The 20,978-nt window shown below is 38.1% G+C and overlaps 1 protein-coding gene across 2 annotated transcripts in view; it reads left to right on the top strand.

Annotated features, from left to right (window-relative positions):
- Tbx18 (T-box transcription factor 18) overlaps positions 1–20,505 on the top strand; it is a 25,491-nt gene extending 4,986 nt beyond the window's left edge. For both annotated transcript variants that reach the window (XM_029561722.1, XM_029561723.1), the window contains 5 exons: positions 465–636; positions 8,318–8,485; positions 11,359–11,423; positions 16,813–16,907; positions 19,393–20,505. In XM_029561722.1, the coding sequence (XP_029417582.1) occupies positions 465–636; positions 8,318–8,485; positions 11,359–11,423; positions 16,813–16,907; positions 19,393–20,117 (1,225 nt within the window). In that variant the 3' untranslated portion in view covers positions 20,118–20,505. The remainder of the gene's footprint in view (positions 1–464; positions 637–8,317; positions 8,486–11,358; positions 11,424–16,812; positions 16,908–19,392) is intronic.
- The last annotated feature ends 473 nt before the right edge of the window (positions 20,506–20,978 follow it).

Genomic DNA, 20,978 nt, shown 5'->3' on the forward strand with positions numbered 1-20,978 from the left:
TTTCCTCTTACCTTTCAACTCTCTCACATCAGACTGTACATAGCCTAAAATGGAAGGAATCTTTCAGAAAGTGAGATCTTTTATTAATATAACACTCAGATATTTTGAGATTTGCATAAAGGTGAACTTGACAACTTTATAGTGTCTTCATGTCAACTAAATAGTCATATGAAAGAACAGAAGATGCAAGTTGTCTAATGTAAGTGCAACACCTTAGAATCAAAATACTTGCATTTATGGGGAAGATAACCTGAATATTTTCACTAAGTCCTCAAAATGCTGTTTAATCTAAGTTATTAACAGACCCCACTACTTCCAAAACAGGTTAAAAGTGGTTGAAGGCTCCTTCTGTGTGTAAAGAGAAACCCATTTTAGACTTCAGAAAAGGGTGCACATTTGGTCTGAGTTGGGAATTCCAAGAAATGGATAGTCCATGTTTTTAGAATCTTGTCTTTGCCCCCTAGGTATGTTTACCACAGCTCCAAATGGATGGTAGCAGGTAACGCTGACTCTCCTGTGCCACCCAGGGTGTACATCCATCCAGACTCACCTGCCTCTGGGGAGACGTGGATGCGACAAGTGATCAGTTTCGACAAGCTGAAGCTTACCAACAATGAACTGGATGACCAAGGCCATGTGAGTAAATGGCCCCTCTGGCACACACCATTGGGGGGCACAGCCAGTACCTGATGTGCCTGACTCAACACTACTAAGATCTTATTACTCCTTTTCTGGTTGGTCACGATGTGCACAGTCTGTGCCAAATCCAGATTATGTTTGTATCAAAGGCTGTGCCTGTAGCTCAGGTGTTGTGTAAGGCATTTCATAGGCTAAACTAGAAACTGTTTGTATTAGAATGAGAGGAGACATTCATGGCAGAGACATCCCAAGGCAGAGACATTAAAAAAACCCCAAAACATTTGTGTGTGAAATCCCATGGGGTGCTTATTATTATACTCTGAATAGACTTGAAAGTTTGGTAACAGGGACAATGATTTACTGTGTCTTCTGCACCCAGCTCTTTTCCCAGCTGAGGCTCCTTGCTTCACAGTAATGACCCAGGCTTGTGCTGTTTGTGAGTTCCATCTGCATGTTCCCAGTTGTTTTGTACTGGCATCTAATGTGTCAAAATATGTTATAATAATAATTCCCTTTACTCTAAAAACTGCTGAAACATGATATTCTAGTCAGAGTTCAGCCACTCCAACAACCCAGTCGTTTTTAACAGCTTGCTGATTTTTTGCTGAGTTGTTCTTAGGCAAGAGTCTACATTATTATTATAATAAATAAGTGACTGGATAAATGCTTATTTCTGCTCAGAGCTAGCATTTCTGTTAGGTTTCTCTTATTTGAAAGAGTTTTGATTAAAGCATAATTAAAATGCCTTTAAGAACAACACACCATACATAAAAAGAATATCAACTCTCTTATTTCCCAAATGGATAAGATAGAACATTTGTAAGTAAATCATTTAAAACGAAAAATATATATTTTAATGAAATTGTGATAGATGATTTGCAAGTTGCTAGACAGTATCTTAAGCACTTTACTCTGATGAAAACCGTGAAGTGTACTACTTTTTCTGTGACAAATGCACTATTTACATTTTTAAGACACATCTAGTCAGTTTTCACATGCTAATACGTTTGTATTTTCTTTTATGATTTAAGACACAGAGAAATAACATATTTTCTTTCTTCATATATTTGGTATATTCATTTTCCTTCTTTTTAATGATTATTTTTCCAATCTTGCATGATCAGATTGAAACAGTTATTGTTCACTTGATTTCAGTGATGAAACAATATTGATTTCTTCTGTCTCCTTGGAGGACATGACTGACATGTTGGTAGTGTGTCCACTGAGGGCCCTGTTTTTCTGTTTTTAGTAGGAAATTTTAGACTAAATGGCATTTGGTCTTCTTCTGTCTCCTTGGAGGACATGACTGACATGTTGGTAGTGTGTCCACTGAGGGCCCTGTTAAATAAAATTTAGTAGGAAATTTTAGACTAAATGGCATTTGGTCTTGCTTCTACAGTTTAAAAATATATTTTTAAAGAGATATTGCATCCCTAAACCATATATTAAGTAATTTAAATCAATATAATTATTTTGCAGTTCTAATTCTTTTATTTCCGAGTACTGTCTTTATATGTAATATCTAGTGTATTTTATATGTAGATTAATTAATCTATATGATTTTAGCTTTGTATTTTTACTAAATTTTATTTGCAAAACATTCTGGAGAAAATATAATTTGTATATATATATGTGTGTGTATTATGTGTATATGTATTCATATATGCATGTAGAAAGAATGTTTATAAGGAGCGGAAAATATGAATATAGGTTCATGTGATTATGAGAGAGCTGACCAGTTCTAAATTGACAGGGCAGGTTGGAGACTGAGGAAGAGATGAAGTTGCATCTTGAATCTGGAATTAATCTGTTACCAGATTAATTCTGGGAACCTTGGCCTCTTTTCTCCAGCTGATGGAATGAGACCCACTTGATATTCTGGAGGCTAGTCTGCTTTACTTAGAGTCTATCAATTTGTATATTTACCTCTAAAATATACTTTAACAGCAGTATCTACAGTGGTGTTTGACCAGATATATGGGCATTAACTGTCACACAGCATTTGTTTAAAATATTAAAATAATTGTAAATTGAAATTTAGTTGCGTAGACTTAAATAAAGTATTTCACTATTAGGAAGAAAGCGAAAAAAAAAACACAACAAGTAAAAACCTACAGAAGTGTTCTGTCTACTGATGAAATTGTTCTTTTAAGAATGTGACAGGATGTGCTAAGTTTAATCAAGGGACATAATTAATGTTCATGAGGAACTGGGAGGAGACTGTTGTGTGAAATCTAGAAGCAAGGAAATTGCCTTTGTAATGTTAAAGTATATGTGTTTGTCAGTCGATTAAAGATGAGGGTATAGGGGAAAGCACTCTTTTCCCTCAGTCATCTTCAGAATGTCTTTTAAGAATGTGACAGGATGTGCTAAGTTTAATCAAGGGACATAATTAATGTTCATGAGGAACTGGGAGGAGACTGTTGTGTGAAATCTAGAAGCAAGGAAATTGCCTTTGTAATGTTAAAGTATATGTGTTTGTCAGTCGATTAAAGATGAGGGTATAGGGGAAAGCACTCTTTTCCCTCAGTCATCTTCAGAATGTATTCTTGAATGCAGAGACTGTCTTTGTGAGGTTCTGCCTAAATGAGGCCAGAAGGAAACATGCGAATTGCCATCCTGTCTACTCTTGAGAGGGAAGACTTCCTGAAGGTCTCTGTTGCACTCACTCTGTTAAATGTGGAAATAGATTAGAGAGTAGGAATATGTTTGTGATTCTATTACTGCTTTTGACTGAGGTTTAAGGAGGTTTATGGTGGGACTTAAAGCAGGGACTCTTCAGACTCGGACTTATCCTCTTGCTTTCCCTTAATCCTTCACCAATTCTAAAGGAGCTCATTGTAACCTCTAGCTAATAAAATTGTATACACCCCAATTTCTTAAATTTCTTTCCTACATTTTTATCTCTTATCTATTAATTCCTCATTTTACTCTGCTAAAGATGTGTAAGTATGCAACTTTGTAATTTGAGAACTCAATGAACCTGGGAATTTTACTAGTTTAATGTAAGGTGATTGCGGGCATCAAATCCTTGCAGACTATAACTAGACTTAGATTCACATGAGATGATGTGCATTGTGATTGTCCCCAGAGTAAATTACCAGTTTCCCAAATACCATAGATGGTTTCTGAAAGAATATTGGTAAGAATTCAGAGAAGTAATGTCCCTCTGTGCTACAGCCAAGCCTGGTTCTCAGGCTGCCTGTGTGCAGGTGGTTTGTGTGCTTGGTTGGTAGTTTCTCAGCACATGCATGTTTCCTTGTTGATCTGGAACTTGTCTTCTGAAGGAAAATGTTTTCATGAGCATCTCTCTGAAAAAGTAGACATTTGGCAGATAACAGTTGACTTTAAACTGCAGCAACAGCCATACTCACAGCTGGGATGCTTTGGAAGTGGACCCTCCCAGGTAACCATAGTCAGGCGCGTGCGGGGGTTGGGGGGCATGTATCACTACTGCTGAGGATTCCTTAACACAGATCTTCTGTTTCTCTTTGAAAATCAGAGGAAGCACGGTGGTATAGGAAAGATTATAGAGATCTCACCTAGGGAAGGAACTTGCAATGTTTAGAAGTACTACACATTTGTGATCCTGGCCAAGTCAGTTTCACTCATTGAGGACTTGTTTTCTCATGAATTATGTAGGAATTAGAGAACCAAGGAATCTGGTAAACGTAAAAAAATGTGCCTAAAGAGGACCTGAAATACAGTATCATGTAAAAACAAAAATAACTGATTTTGCTGTCGAGGTTGTGATTCACTGATACAGTTTTAACATCATTTAAGGTGAGGTCATATCTGGTATTACAATACATGCAGGAAGCCAGGTTTTGGTTATCTGTCCCTTTTAGGTCCTTTGCTTGATTTAACCTAATTGTGAGAATTTAAGTCATCTGAAAAATTTTTAGTCATCAGAGTTTCTTCTATGGAGTGGTAAGGCTATCTTGTCAAACTTCAAGCATGTTCAACTTGTCAGATAAGAAAGAAATATGCTTCTTTGGACTCAAATCTAGTTTTAAATTAATTAACAGTGTTAGAGATTGAACCCAGGACATGTGTTTTACTGCTGAGCTATGCCACACCCCCAGCCTCTCCAATCTACAAAGGTCTTTAAGGTAGAAAAGCATGTGCAGGCTTGATAATGGACATGGGTCTGTATGACTTTGCTAATATTATTAGTAGTCCCCCTCCTCCAGATCCTGTCTAAATAGAACAGAGAGTACAGAACAGACTCATCAGATCAAATTGTTTGTATTATTATTATGGTTTCTCTTTTAAAAGACCAGTGGTCCTTCATGTTTTACTAAATAAGCAAAATACTACTGGCCGCTTCTTGGTATAAATGTGATAATTTGTTACATTTCTTTATTTATGTGGGTGTAGGTGCCCATGTGCCACAGTGTTAAATGTGGTCAGAGGTCAGGGAACAACTCACAGAATTCTGATCCCTTCTTTCCATCATGTGGAGCCTAGGGATTCAACTCAGGTGGTCAGGTTTGGCAGCACGAACTTTACCAGGTGAGCTCTCTCACCAACCTTAAATATGATACTTTATTAAGCAAAAAATGATGTCTTATAAAGAAGAACTGAACTTGGTTAGCATTGTCTCAAAATTTCCAGGGATATGCTATATTTCTATAGATATTAATGAAGATGCATTTTCTCGGATAGTCTTCAGATTATTAGCAATTGCTCTGTGATGTGCAAGCATAAGCATCTGCTAGTCAGTGTTGTACCTTATCCCAGTGTACCCCACCTGAAGTCATTTCTAAAATGCACTAGGGATGTAAACAGACTTGAAATATTTATAACTGGAGAAATCTCCTTGAGAGAGCAGAGTCTTCATAGAAGAAGACTGCTGAACAGAAAACAAATTTTAGACCTCCATTCCAATGCTTTGAAATTGGCTGTGTACCTTTTGCTTGTTTGTTTTATATGAAGTAACTTGGCTTCAATTTTTCTTCTGCTCTGGACCTCACTTCTAAAAGGTATAGTAATTCTTTCTGGAGTTGATAGATGCTGTTACTTGCCTGCCACTAACATTTTACTTCTTAGCTTGGAGAAGAAAATGAGTTTTCCCTCAAACTGCCCTCCTCTCCTAGGTACTGGTGCATGTCAGTTTTCTAAAGAGAGAGGTTATCTAAAGGAATGAAAAGTTGAGTTAACATTAACAGTCATTGCTATAAAAGTAGTCTTTTGCTGTTTTATGTTAACATTGAAAAGAGTGTATTAAAGTAAAACTTTGTTGTAATAATAAATATGAACAAAGCATCAGGGCATTTATATCACAGGTTTTCAAGTAGTGACTGAGACACAAGTTGGGCCTTAATTAACTACCTCCACAGGCTCAAAATCATTCTTGTGCTTCCTGTATTGGGCTTGGCCCAGAGACTATGCCTGCCCACACAGTGTAAATGCATAAGAGAGGCATTTAGACAGGAAGGGAAAACCAGCCTTGGGCCTAGGGAGCCCTGCAGACTCAGAAGTCTCTAAATTCTGTTGACCTTACCATTTAAAAAAACTAAATTGAGATATTGTAAGGTGTTTTTTTTTTTGGTCTTTTTGAGACAGGGTCTCCCTGTAGCCCCAGCTGGCCTGGAATGCAATAAGTAGCCCAGGCTGGCCTTGAACTCACAGCGATCTGCCTGCCTCTGCCTCCTGCCTCTGCCTCCTGAATTGCTGGGATTAAGAGATATTGTAAGTTTTTTGAGGCTTAAAGATGTCAAATGTAATGTCATGTAGAACCCTGCATATCAACAGAGGCATTCCACTACTTGGAAGGGAACAGACCTCAGCTGCTCTCATTCCCCCATCAGAGCTCTGAAAGCAAGCAAGAAAAAAAATAAATAAAAATAAAAAACCTGTAAGGATATAAGCTGCATCTAAGAATATAAACTTAGATTTCGATATCTTTTAAATCTAGAATTAATGAACATAATCTAGCAATAGGGAAACAAGCAAAAGACATTCTATATTCACGGAAAAATGTCAAATAAAATATGCCAATGGTTAGAATCTTAGAATTTATTCATTTTTATTTTAAAAATATTTATTTTTATGTGTATGAGTGTATTGCCTGCTTATTACTTATTTTAAAATTTTTCTGGTTGAAACCCGTTAGTGGATCTAATAAGCTGAGTTCATTGAAATTCTGCCCTTTGCTTAGTCCTGGAAAGAGGGTACAGATTCTTCCCTGTGTTCCTCAAGTGCTGATGAGGGCTGGTGCCCACTCTGGATATTCCCTCATGTTCATGGTACCTCCCTAAGAGGCATGTCTTGTTGGCAAGATATACTTTTCCAGGTATTTCTTCCATCGATACAAAGAAAATTTCAGGACAAACAAAAACCCTGACTGCAGTGTTGGTTACCAAACCAAAGGGTAAATTCATGCTCTTGTGACAGCAAACACACTGTCCAAGTACAGAGCCATTTGTATTTGCGCTGACCAGAGGCTCTGAATTTGGCTTGTTAAACTGCCCACGTCCTGAAAAACCCCAGGCACATCAGCAGCTGTGTTTTCCCATGGCTTTTGTTTGTTTTCTCCCTCTAGATTTATAACAACCCAAAACTTGAATTAAAGCTTATAGTTCAAGAAGTTACAGGTTTGTTTGCTAAACTAACTTTTGAATACCTGAATATAAAATCCAAGCAACTACATTGGATGAGTTTATTTCTTCACCTCCTTAGCTATTGCTTTTTAGGTTTATATACATGGTTATATCTGTGTCCATATCTCTGTATGCACCCATTTGATTCTAGTTTAATGAGTCATGAAACAGTTCTAAATTGGATGCTGTTTTATCATTTTAAAATTAAAAAGAAGTATTTCATTATCTGGTTGAAATTTTCCTAAACATTAGCAACCCCTCAGTGATACTCAGATACGAATTTTCATTAGTTAACTACTCTACTCATTTTGGGCATATAAGTGGTTTATAGTTTTTCCATTGTTATGAATTAAGTGATACTCATCTTTGTACATGAAAAGCTTTTCTGAATTCGGAATAATTCCTTAGGACAAATCCTCTGAGTGGGATCATTGCGTAGAAGGTAATTGAACCGTAGCATGGATTCCCACAGCAGAGACTGGGAGAGAGTAGGCAGCTAGCTTTTCCATTCCTCAACCTAAGCTTTGAAGGAGACTTGATGTGCTGGAGGCATGGACATTGTGCTCTTCTGGCAAAGCAGAGACTTTACAAGATCTACAAAATAAGCAATGGGGTGTCCTTAAGTGGGTCTTGACATCACTAATAAAGTAAAACTTCCCTTGAGATTTGAAAACTTGCATGAAAATACTTCTTTTTAGGAGATGAATTTGAGGCAATTTAAATGATCATTTCAATCTTAGTTTTAGTATCATTGGTTTGGCCTGGTTTTATTCAACTCATTATGAATACAATTATATATATATTATTGTGTTTTAAGCAAGAGATAATTTGAGGTTGAGTTCACATGGTTATACCCAGGGTTTCACTAGTGTTGTGTATTTTTTATGTAAATTTTACAAGCAACTTCCTAGGTTTCCCTCTGTAGCTTTTCAGTATTTTATCAAATTAACATTTGTGCATCCTCAGAAATGTTAATTTGCTGCAGAAATTTATTTTCCAAATTACGTATTTGGCCATACTGTCAGATTGGAACATGGTCCCTGATTAATTTTGGATTTCTTTCCCTGACCTAGATTATTCTTCATTCTATGCACAAATACCAACCACGTGTGCACATCATCCGTAAAGACTGTGGAGAGGATCTTTCTCCCATCAAGCATGTTCCTTCTGGAGAGGGAGTGAAGGCCTTCTCCTTTCCAGAAACTGTATTCACAACTGTCACTGCCTATCAGAATCAGCAGGTATTTTTCTCAGCCCTCTCTTTCCAGACGTCTCAACACAGATTGGAAGCAAGTGCTTCCTGTTTGCTTCATCCAAATGTCAAGAATTATTGTAAAACATCTGCCATACATGACATCCAAAGCGTGTGTGTGTGTGTGTGTGTGTGTGTGTGTGTGTGTGCGCGTGTGATGTACACAATAACAGTTTCTGATCCATGATTCCCCCAGTAGAGATACTCTAGTGAGGACATCTTCAGTTGAGAATTGTCAGTGTAATATTGCATTCCATCTTGAGATACTGAATTACAGTATTATAATTAAAATTAGTAAGCATATTTATCACCTAGGAACTAGACATGCAAAGTATGAAAAGCTCATTGTGTCATAGAGCAAGATATTTGGTTTTAAAACTGCAGCCCATAAACTATAAGAATTATTTCAGAAGCATTTTCCCTCTACACTTGTGTGCGTGTCTGTGTGTGTGTCTGTGTATGTGTGTGTCTGTCTCTCTCTCTGTGTGTGTGTGTGTGTGTGTGTGTGTGTGTGTGTGTGTGTGTATTGAGGCAGGGCCTCCCTGTATCCACAGTTGGCCTGGAACTCGCTATGTAGACCAGGCTGGCCTCAGTGTCATGAAGATCTGCCTGCCTCTGCCTCCTGAGTGCTGAGATCAAAAGCGTGTGCCACTACACCCAGCTTTCTATATTTTAAAAAGGATATTTTCTTTCAGGCTATGCTTTGAACTATGATGGACAGTGATAATATGTACTGTAGTCTGAGAGGTCAGCAATTTTGAAGTTACTGTTTTACAATGCTTTAAATAATTTGAGAAGTGAAGTGTTTCTTTTCAAAAGGGAAAACAGTTGTATTTCTTCAAGGCTGTTTTCCATGAGTTGAGTGAGCACAGAATTAAATCAGAGGCAAATGTTTCATCTGTGCCGTTTGAACCAGTTTCATAAAAAGTAACTGTAGTGCTGGCTGATGTGGCCTGCGGTAGATTCTCCTGTGTTTCGGTGGTCAGTCAAACTGTTTGAGGGTCCTCATCTCTTTACGTTTGTATGCATCTCAGTTATAGTCTTGCTTTTTCAGTCTGTTTTAAAGTGTTGTAGGAAATGAGGATCTTGAAGTCTTCTCCTTCAGGGCAGAGAGGCTCTGGAGACACTTGCCTTCCCAGCAGAAGATGGAGTGTCTTTCACACTTGCATTGCCACCCTTTATATAGGCTTTTAGGAAGAAACACAAAAGTAGCTATTCGAAGATCTAGAGATATTTAGAATGATATTCTTACAGTATATTAGGGGAAGGAAATGTTTTTTCTCTTTGAAAATAGTAGTGTATAAAGAGAAAATGGCAGAGGCTTTCAGTATGTTTTTGTCAACAACTCAATTCCTAGTTTTTCTGTCTTTGTGTCATCAACACAGAGGTCATCTGTGCTATCTTGTGCTCCTCCCACCCTCTGTGATACATAAAGGACAATGCAGTCACTCTGGACACATTGTGGTGATTAGCGAACACTAAGTCACTTAAGAAAGTAGAAAAACTAGATGGGAAATTGGCAGTAATGGATGCGACCACATTCCATCTTTAATTTCTCAGCTATCGTTTTTAAGAACTTAGGAGGTTGGTAAAGACTATTAGCTTTTATGAGTGAGCTTTGCAGCCTTGGTTCCTGGACCATTTCTACTGGCTGCTAACCATCTGATCCTAGGAAAGTTACTTTCAAAGCCTCACTTCAAATGAAAACAAAATAAAATTAGAATAGTAGCTGTGCATAAGTTGCCATGAAAATGAAGTGAGTGGTTTGTATACAACTCAGTATGACGTACATAATCTATGCTTAATAAATCTGTTGGTAGTAATAAAAATGAGGATAATTGAAATATATTTTAGATCAGTGATATATAAATCTGTATTCTTTAAAAAGTAACATCTTAAATGTTTAAATTATTTAATGTTATTAAATTATTGAAATGAACAGAGTTGATCTGTAATATATTCTGCAATTAAAAATTCCCTCCAATGATAGGATGGCAGGCATCGTGACTTAGCAAACTCTTCTGTCCTATCTTTTATAATGCAGCTTTAGCCACATACCACAACAATATCTTATGGAATGCATGTGTCTTAAGGATTGACACTGATTGGTGCTGAGAGTTTGCATTGGCCAGATAGGGAGGTCATGTTATCCAACCAGTTTTATCCTTAACAGGATAATGTAATCACAAATGTGCTTATTAACTTTGTAGATTTCATTAAGCCAAAGAATCTAGAAAGCAAAATATGGTGTGCCTCTTAGGAAACGGGCTGTAATGTCTGGTTAGACATCCGTGATTGTGCTGTGACCAGGTTAGTACTTCAGGAATAAAAGATGAAAATTAAACAAAGGTGAATACAGGAGAGACAAAGTAAAACACTGAGACAGAAAGTTAAGAGGGCGTAGGGACTCCGTAACCCTGAAGAAGGAAAAAGAAGTATATGATTTGCCAACAAACAGAAGTTGTTGAACATTTCTCCATCGTCATCACTATTAAAGGAGTTAAACCACATCCTAGAGTTGAAGGGAATAACTTCAGTTCTGAGAAGATGGTCAGACACAGGGCAAAACACAGAAGGTGATTCACAATCTCCTCCAGGAATGGTAAAAACAAAGCAAACTTTAGTCCATTAATAGAGATTGAAAATGAGTGAAAAAGTGTTGTTTTCTTAAAGTAGATGATTGTTCTAGATGATTTCTGAAATTTTCTTTTACCTTTACTGTTAAGGTATTAAAATACATGTGAGGAAACACGATAGAAGCCTCTGTTAATTTTTGAATTAAAATTCTTCAGTTATCTTAATTTTTATAATGCCCTGCAATATCTATATAAAATTTGATGTGAATTTTTTTCTACTCTGCAGATTACTCGCCTTAAGATAGACAGGAATCCATTTGCCAAAGGCTTCCGAGATTCTGGGCGGAATAGGTAAGCCCTAATGATGAACATTCTGGTTGTGATAAACATATTGATATTTAAGTGTTGTTTTTCCATTTCAAACTGAAAAGTTAAATTAACTCACAGAATACTAAAGTTCTGATGATAATTTTTAAGACACTATTGTGTCTTGGTGCAGATTAATTATGGAGTATCGTAGTGTTTCTTGCCTGAAGATGCACTTTTATGATGATGCTGGGTGAAGATGTACCCCCCTCAGCATGTAGATTACATGTTGTTTCTGGAGGGGTCCACAGAGAAGCCTTCCCTTACAGTTCATGGCTCTGACATCTCAAGAAATTGTCCTCCTTGCCTCTGCTTTTGCTTTAGAATTTTTTTAGTGATGACACACTGTCTATTGATTCTGTCTGGAGAGCGTGATAGAGCCTCTTGTTAACTCGGATTTCCAACTGGAGCAGGAGACAACTTCTCATTGCCAAGAAAGCTGATACTCTTCAGTTTCCAAATTTGTTTTGGCTCTACTGACAGCCACACAGTAGTTTTTTGTGTGTTATTTTTTTCAGTGTTTGGACTAAGTGGGATAACTACAACAACGAATTCTACTCTGTTATGTTTATCAAAAAATAGGGCATCTAGTCTATGTGCCATTAATTTTTAAAGTTATTGCTTTAACTCTATTCCAGTATAGTTCAGTGAAACATTTTCTAAAATAACTGCTTGTCATAGAGCATGATAACAGACTAACATTCTCTAACTACCCTTTCAGGTAAGGCTTTAATAAACATGCTTTAAAAAACATCTTTAAAAAAAAACATTTGAACATTTTTGTTACTTAACTCCAAAAATTATTCCACTACTCCATGAAAACTGGCATTAACTGGGTTTGTCTACATGAAGGGAAAATCCTCAATTATCTTAGAAACAATTTCTCTTGAAATTTTAGTTAGAAAACAGGTGATAGTCAAGATTTCTAGAAACTTCAGAATACACTCAATTTCTTAAAGAGACTTGGTGGCATCTTCATTTACAGTGGCATTACCCCAACAGCATGCAGTTGAAGGACTAAAAGTCAACTAAGATACAGTGGGAGTAGAGTGACCTTCAAGTTAGGGCAGGGGACAACAGGACTGAGCAGGAGCAGCAGGAGAGCTTCCCTGAAACGGTCCACTCTGTGGGACATAGGCCATCTCCCATATTGAAATTACTGTATGTCCTTTTAGATACCCATTTTGATGTTGGGCATTTGCTGTGTTACACCACCTCCTGGTTAGCTTACTTTCCAGGGATGTTTCTGAAAACTGAATGCAAATTAAAACATAATTTAGTAACCGAAAATAATGAGTAACATGACTGAAGAAAATATTTGGGATGAGTCTTTTTCTACCTTGACAAATGCTTTGTTGGAATCTCTTGTGATATAGGATATGGCAGAACAGAATTTATCCATTTTTGAGCCTTGCATTGGCCTCTGTTAACTTGTTCTTAAGCAGAAAAGGAGCTTGCTAAAACTCACTGGATCTATAAGAAGGCCACACTCGGGCTTTCAGAGTATACCAGAAACCGTGTCCATGTCGTTGACTGCTCCAGTGAGGGTCTCCCTCCTACAGACACTGAAGATCAGTTTATTTAAGAGGCAATGAACTAGAAAACAGTCTTACAAAATGCATTTTGAACAGATAGTAATAATGAGTAAACCTTCTGTAGGAAGTGAGAGGAAAGATGTATATGACAAATTTTGAGGAAGAGTTCTAGATATGCCAACACAATGAAAAGATGAGGGTATTTAAATTATGTCATTAAAAATAGCTACCATTGGTGAAATAAACTGCTAAGCCTGTTGTTCGAGAAGGAGGCATGTATTAGGGTTGACATGATTTTATATCCCTTTTGGCAGCTTGGAAAGATGTTGGCTTGGTATCAAATGGCACTTTGTCTTTTTTTTCCCTGACTCTAATAAAATTTTTAATGTTTTAAATTAGCATATAGAAATAACGAGTTATATTTAAACACTCTGAATTTTGTTTAAAATTCAAAATTCTTATTTTTTTCCAAGTGTTTAAACAGTCTTATTACAGGTGGAGTGTATTGTGTCTGTACAGAGCTTTCTTGCTAGTGAAGTAAAGTTTCAGCTGTTTTCCTCATGAAATTACTTCTCTTATTACAGGAAAACTCTTCACTATAAATCAGTAGTCCTTTTTTTAAAAAAAAAAACCTGACCACAACATTTTAATTATGACTGATAGATGCAAAAGCCACATGTATGGAGAAGAGAATTTGGTCAGTTTTAAATGCTTCAAACTTAGTATTATTTTCCTTATAAAAAAGCACCTGAGTTATATGTAAGACTTGTTTGAAGGTATAGTGATTTGGGGGATATTTTTTCTTTACATTAATAGAGAAGAAAGTCCTTTATTATGCCTGGTTCTGCTGTGCAGTTTTACTACTTTCTAAAACAAAATTTTATTTTTATATTCCTCATATATGAAATAAACAGAGTGATCAGGATACAAAACATGAACTTGTGGTTTTTTAAATTTCATAAAAGCCATTTTCTTTAATTAAAAAGTGTCCTTTCCTGGCTATTTATGGCTCTACAGCCTATTTTATAGGAATCAGTAGCTTCAGCCCTTAAAAGCTCTCCTGCAAGGCATTTGCTATGTGAGAGTGAATTTATGTGCTGAGAATAGTTCCATTCTTCAGTTAGGCCTTAGGTTTGACCCTATAAAATTTTTTACTCAGGAAGGTACAAAAATTTCTTCTCTTAAATACTTCAGGAAAAACATAACCATTTTACTAAATAAACTCAGCCATCTGATAGCATAAATGAGGGCGGTGGTAAAATGTGGAAGTTGTTCAAAGGCACCTTGTATAAATTATCGCCTTGGCTACTCTCCTGCAGGAGGTGCCTTTCATCTTTTCTTTAACTAGAAGGGAAAAGTCTCCATTACTGGAGAAAATGAAGACTTTTTAACAAAAGTCCAGATTCAGCTAATAAATATTTTATAACTGTTTCCTGCAAAATTTCTGAAATCCTTTGTGGAATTGGCAGTGTGAAGCAGCAGCCTTCGGAAACATATCAGTAGCTCCTAATCAGAGTGCTTGTAGGTTTGTCCCTCTGAGCCATCTCCTTAAAGTGTAGGGTTATATATTTGGTATGCTCAGGAACTTATCCCTAAGAATTTGACTCATGAATATGGAACATAATAAAGTTTACATTGCTAAAGCAAATGAAGCAGCAGTAGACATCACTATAGTTGATACATCTCTGAGTCCAGTGGCTATTTGTTAGTAAAACCATCCTATAATTACTTTGATAATTTTAATATAAAAACTAACATTGTCAAAATTCATCTATGTGGGAATAGTGTTTTAAGTAAATGTGTGCCATAACATTCATAAGCATTTAGTAGTAAAGATTTAGTATTGGTTTAAGCTAAATACAGGGTCATCAGCTAAGCTCACTCAGTATTCATCAGTCCAGAATTAGACACAACCCACAGGTAACATGGTATTGAGACTATCTAGGCCCACAGCTGCCCAGAAATTAATACTTTACCACACAGAAAATATTACTGAGTGATACTTTTGTATTTGACTTGTAGTTTGGCCACAGAAATGATGTCTGATTTATAAAAAAAAAATAAAAATCATTTACAGTGAAATGAGTTTAGAACTAGAAGAGGTTTTAGAGCTTCATAGTCTAATCTTTACTTCACAGGAAACTAAAATCCAGGGAGGTCAAGAAATTGATTTAAAGTCACCCAATTAGTTTGAGTGACTTACTGTCACAGCCTGGCTCCTCTAATCTCACTCTAGTATCTTCACCACTAAAGAGTCCACTCTGTGGAACACTGATTATATCAGAAGTCAGATTCTGTTCTTCCCTCCCAGGTAGCCCAGGTGAAACAGATGCAGGTCTCTTCCGCCCTGCTCTTCTCCTTTGACAGCCCTGCAGTAGCATCTTGTGAGCTGGTGATACCTCTCACAGGTGCTTCCAGAGTAGTGCTCCCCTGATCCTGCTACTGAAGAAATGAGTAAGGTACCTATGTGGGCTTACGACAGTGTTCATATATACAAGCCTGGGCATGCACAGATACTGCCCAGCCACATATACGCAGAGCTAGCACCAAGTGGAATGGGCCTGCTCCTTAATGAGTGAGGATAGAAATATTAATGGAGACTGCACCCTGCACATTCTAACAAAGTTCAGCTTGTAAAACCTTGACAGAAAAGGGCAGCAGTGAGGTGTTTTTCTGCATAAATCACTCCTGTTCTTTAAGTAGCTTTCACTATGTTGTAGCAGTAATGTGACTTGCTGGGTGGTTCTAGTCTTAATCTCAGTTCTCGAGTCAAAGGTATAGGGAAGCCAGCAGAGGTAGCAGCTTAGTTGAAACTATTGAGTATACAAAAAAAAATTTAGTATACAGCAGCCACAAGAAATGTGAGTAGTATTTGATAACCAGGAAGCAGGCATTTCCTATTTTTGTGGTACTGGGGATGAGTACTGGGTTTGTGCATGTTAGGCAAGTGCTAACCACTGAGCACACCTAGCCTCTAACACGTTATCTTATTAACAAATTGCTCGAGGTTGAGGTGGTTGAAGATGAGTAGTGAGGGCTCAGGCTGCCGGAGAATGGCTAATTGAGTGAAGGGTTCAATCCCCAAACCCTAATGTGTCACTTAGTTTCCAGGTGTAAACAGGGAATGAAGATTTGGATTCACTTATGGGAAAAAGTGATTTATACCTGTGTATAGTTGTTTATATTTTAGAATATATGTATGTGATATAAATAGTCTGTAACCAACTTTGTCTCTTCACACATCCATTCATTGTGTTACTAGTAACTTGTAGTTTCAATAGCTCTGTGACATCACCTTCATGCTCTCCTGAGGGAAGCTGGATGGGAGCTCATTGCTGCCCCCTCCTGGCCTATCCTGGCTGGTAGTAGAGATTGAGACCAGAAGTTGGTTTTCGAGTGGTTCCTCCTCTGAGCTGGCTCCTGAGGCACTGACGGAAAGACAGAAATGTCCCTTAGAAAAGAGAGCTTGACGGGAGGATGCTTTTGTGGCGGCCACTTCATCAGAGGGACAAGTTCTTTGACAGGGAGAGGCGCTCCAGAATGCAGCAGAGCCTTGAACTCATGTCAGCCAGGATGGGCTCTTCGCCTCAGCTGCTCAGCTCCATGTCAGCTTAGGTTCCTGAGAATATTAGCAGGCATTTTGGTAGGTTTCCAGTCTCTTTCTGCATTTCTCTCCAAAAAGTTTCTTCCAGCCTTGCAAGCTTCTAACTTGCCACTGTATGTAGGGGGGAAACACTGCTAAATACTGGTGGTGTTTTCTCAGATGCTTATTATTGATGAAAGCTTCAACTGTTAACTAAACTTAGTTTGCCCACTCTCATCCTGAACCTTCCATTTAGAATGGGCTTGGAAGCCCTGGTGGAGTCATATGCATTCTGGAGACCATCACTACGGACACTCACCTTTGAAGATATTCCTGGAATTCCAAAGCAAGGTAATTCAGTCTCCTGGGTCATTCATGAAGCCAGTTTCTGACTAGAGGCTGAGCCATAACAACTGCACGTGCTATTTACATCTGCGATGGCAACCTCATCTCCAATGTCCTCCTACTCCAAGATCATTTCTTTTTTGTATGATGTGGGGACAGGCCGGGAAAGTTGCTTTCCTGTGATGGTAATAGGTTAAATCTCGGATGTTTTAGCTGTTCATATATTTAGGATGTTTTACTTCATCTTTACATCCGTATTGAAGCTGGAGGTAGGCTGCTATACTCTGAGGCCAGGTACATGCCCCAGGGAATGGCCAGTGCTTGTTCTGGCCACTCATTTCCTGCTAGCTCCTTTCTTTTCTTTAGTAGAATTGCCTCTAGGCAGCGTTCCTTGTCTGCAATGGGAAAGTTGTGTACATTGGATCAGACCATTTTGAGCTCATCTCTGATTATTTCTCATAAGCCCAGAGAAGGATTGCACCTTCTGGTCTGCTTGGGAGGTAGACTTCCAAGTCACTACTAAAATCTTAAAATCTAGGCAGATTTTTTTTTTTAAAGCAGGATCATGCCGGATTCTAGTGAGAGTTTTACATGGTTAGGCTTAGGTTATTATCATTGTTTGAGGCTTATAGATTATTTTAAGGAACTTCATAAAATACTGTTCTTAGAATAATAATGAATATAACAGTAATACTGTTGTTAGTCCTTTGCAATTCTCCATTCCTCTTGTTATGTAAAGTTTGAAGACATCAATCTGCCAGCAAAACCAGAGAAGGGAGTAGTGACCATCACTGTTTTTGATTGGTTTGTAGGATTAACCACTCTCTATTTGCTAGACCTTTGCTCTTTCATTAGCATGTGATTTGACAACCCAGTTTCTAGCTAGAAATGAGATTTTTGAGAGATAAGACTTGTCACTGTACTGCGTAGCAGAGACCTCAGTGACATGGTCAGTGATGTACACTAGCCTCTCAGAAACCGCAGATACACTTGAGGGCAGGGTATGCCTGGACCAGTTCAGTGCTTTCCTTTGAGTTACTTCTTTTCCTTTGTAAGAAAGTACATTGATCCAGTGTGGACTTTGTAGACAGAAAGGATAAAACACAGGTAGAGAAGGACAGGTAGAAAAGAGGAAGAGGCAAAATTATATAAAATCCACATTTTGTAATGTTTTTGGCAAGTCATCATTTTAATGCTTATCACAAATAAGAAATCTTTGAGAAAGCAAGTTGAGGAAGAACATGAAAATTCCATGTAATAGTCTCTTACTATTTTCTGCATTATAAAATGTCATCATTCTGGAGAGATAATTTGGCTTAAAATACTTCTTTTTATTTCCTTGTTTTTAAATGAATTTTTTATTTTATGTATAAAAGTGTTTTGCCTGCTCGTAAGTAAGTGCACCCATGTCATGCAGTGCTCGTGGAGGCCAGAAGAGGACATCAAATTCTCTGGAACTGGAAGTTATAGATGGTTGTTACTCATTATGTGGATGCTGGGAATCAAACCCAGGTCCTTTGGAAGAACAACCAGTGCTCACAGCTGAACCATGGCTCCAGTCCCTTAAAATATTTCTTTATGACTTGTATTACACTTATTTATTAATTCATTTATTTAGTGTGTGGGGTATGGGTGTGAGTGTATAATGAATATGGGTGTGTGCATGTCACAGAGTACATGTGGAGGTCAGAGGACAACTTTTGGGAGTTGATTTTCTCCTTCCACCATATAGGTCCTAGATACTTAACTCCAAACTCAGGTTTGGAGGTAGAGGCCTTTATCTGCTGAGCCATTTCACCATCCCTTTGTTTAAAAATATTGAGAGAATATATGTTTAAATATTCGATCTAAGGAGCTGGAGAGACGGCCCAGTGGTTAAGAGCACTGGTTGCTCTTGCAGAGGAGCCAGGTTTGGTTCCCAGTACCCACATGACGGCTAACAACCATCCATAACTCCAGTTCCAGGGGATCCAGCACCCTCTCCTTGCTTCTTCAGGCACTGCATGCACCTGGTACACTTATGTACATGAAGTCAACAAACATATAAGATAAAAATAAATTTTTTTAAATTAAAGAAGTTACCCAATCTGAATTCAGGGTAGTTACAAATGCAGTCAAAGCTAAGACCATCTTCTTCCACCTTTTTAACCACCCCACTGTGTCCCACACACACTTTAAGATTTTTTTATTATTTCTATTTTATGTGTATGAGTGTATTGCTTGCATATATGTGAGCACACCTTTGTCATACCATGCCTTTGGAGGACAAAAGAGGCCATTGGTTTCCCTGGAACTGGAGTTACAGAAGGTTGTTAGCTGCCATCTGGGTGCTAGGAATCGAACCTGGGTCCCCTCTAAGAGCAGCTAATGAGCCATCTTTCCATACCCCCTTTGCCACTTTTAAAAACAAGCCTTATATGCCATGCATTTACCAAATTTAAGGAAAAGACATCTGCTGAAGTCATTCTTTACATTTCAATTTCGTTTATAGGCAATGCAAGTTCTTCCACCCTACTCCAAGGTACTGGGAATGGTGTTCCTGCCACACACCCTCATCTTTTATCTGGTTCCTCTTGTTCTTCTCCTGCCTTCCATCTGGGGCCCAACACCAGCCAGTTGTGTACCCTGGCCCCAGCTGACTATTCTGCCTGCACCCGCTCAGGCCTCGCTCTCAACCGATACAGCACATCCTTGGCTGAGACCTACAACAGGCTTACCAACCAGACCAATGAGACCTTTGCCCCTCCCAGGACTCCCTCCTACGTGGGAGTGAGCAGCAGCACTTCTGTGAACATGTCAATGGCCAGCACCGATGGGGACACCTTCAGCTGCCCACAGACCAGCCTGTCTATGCAGATTTCGGGAATGTCCCCTCAACTCCAGTATATCATGCCATCACCATCCAGCAATGCCTTTGCTACTAACCAGACCCATCAGGGTTCCTATAACACTTTCCGGTTACACAGCCCCTGTGCCTTATATGGATATAACTTCTCCACATCCCCCAAACTGGCTGCCAGTCCTGAGAAAATTGTTTCTTCTCAAGGAAGTTTCTTAGGGTCCTCACCGAGTGGGACCATGACAGATCGGCAGATGTTGCCCCCTGTGGAAGGAGTGCACCTGCTTAGCAGTGGGGGCCAGCAGAGTTTCTTTGACTCCAGGACCCTAGGAAGCTTAACTCTGTCATCTTCTCAAGTGTCTGCACATATGGTCTGATGAAGCCTATAAGTTAAACTACGTTCAAATCTAATGGATTTTCCTTATTTCTTAAGCAATATGGAATGAAACTATATGTGGCTTATAAAAATGTACATATAAAAGAAAAGGCTTACTGAGGTTTTTGGCTTTCTCATGGTGAGCTTTTAATTACCATGGTATATGTGTATGCTTTATAGACATAGCATGCAGTATATTAAAGCCTTTTTTCTCCCTAGTTTATCTAGTTTCACAGAGTATTGGCATACATTATACTATGTTTAACCAAAGTACTCAGATGCAAAACGGTAACCTAAAAGTTGGCAGTGCTACTAACCAAAGACTTTTGAAATTCACATACAGAGTGATAGATTTTGTTGTGTCATTTTCAGACATATCTTCATTTATCAGAAGAATGTAAAGCCTTTTTTCTCCCTAGTTTATCTAGTTTCACAGAGTATTGGCATACATTATACTATGTTTAACCAAAGTACTCAGATGCAAAACGGTAACCTAAAAGTTGGCAGTGCTACTAACCAAAGACTTTTGAAATTCACATACAGAGTGATAGATTTTGTTGTGTCATTTTCAGACATATCTTCATTTATCAGAAGAATGTGCTAAGCAGTTCTATATTTCAGTGTTAATAACCACCAGCATTATGATTCCTGTTGTTTTTGGAGACAGTATAAGAACCTGAAATGAAGAAGCCAGTTGAGGCCTTTATATTCTTTCTGAGGTACCTGTGATAATGAAGGGAAGATTTGCATTCCTACTTACTCTTATTTACCATAGACCTCGGGTCTATAAAAGTTCATAGTCCATAATAATTTTTACTTTCTGAAGGAAGGTGAAGAGAGACTTGGGATGATTTTTACTTTC

Source organism: Nannospalax galili, unplaced genomic scaffold (assembly GCF_000622305.1).
Source record: "Nannospalax galili isolate Female #2095 unplaced genomic scaffold, S.galili_v1.0 scaffold814, whole genome shotgun sequence".
Lineage (NCBI taxonomy): Eukaryota > Metazoa > Chordata > Mammalia > Rodentia > Spalacidae > Nannospalax > Nannospalax galili.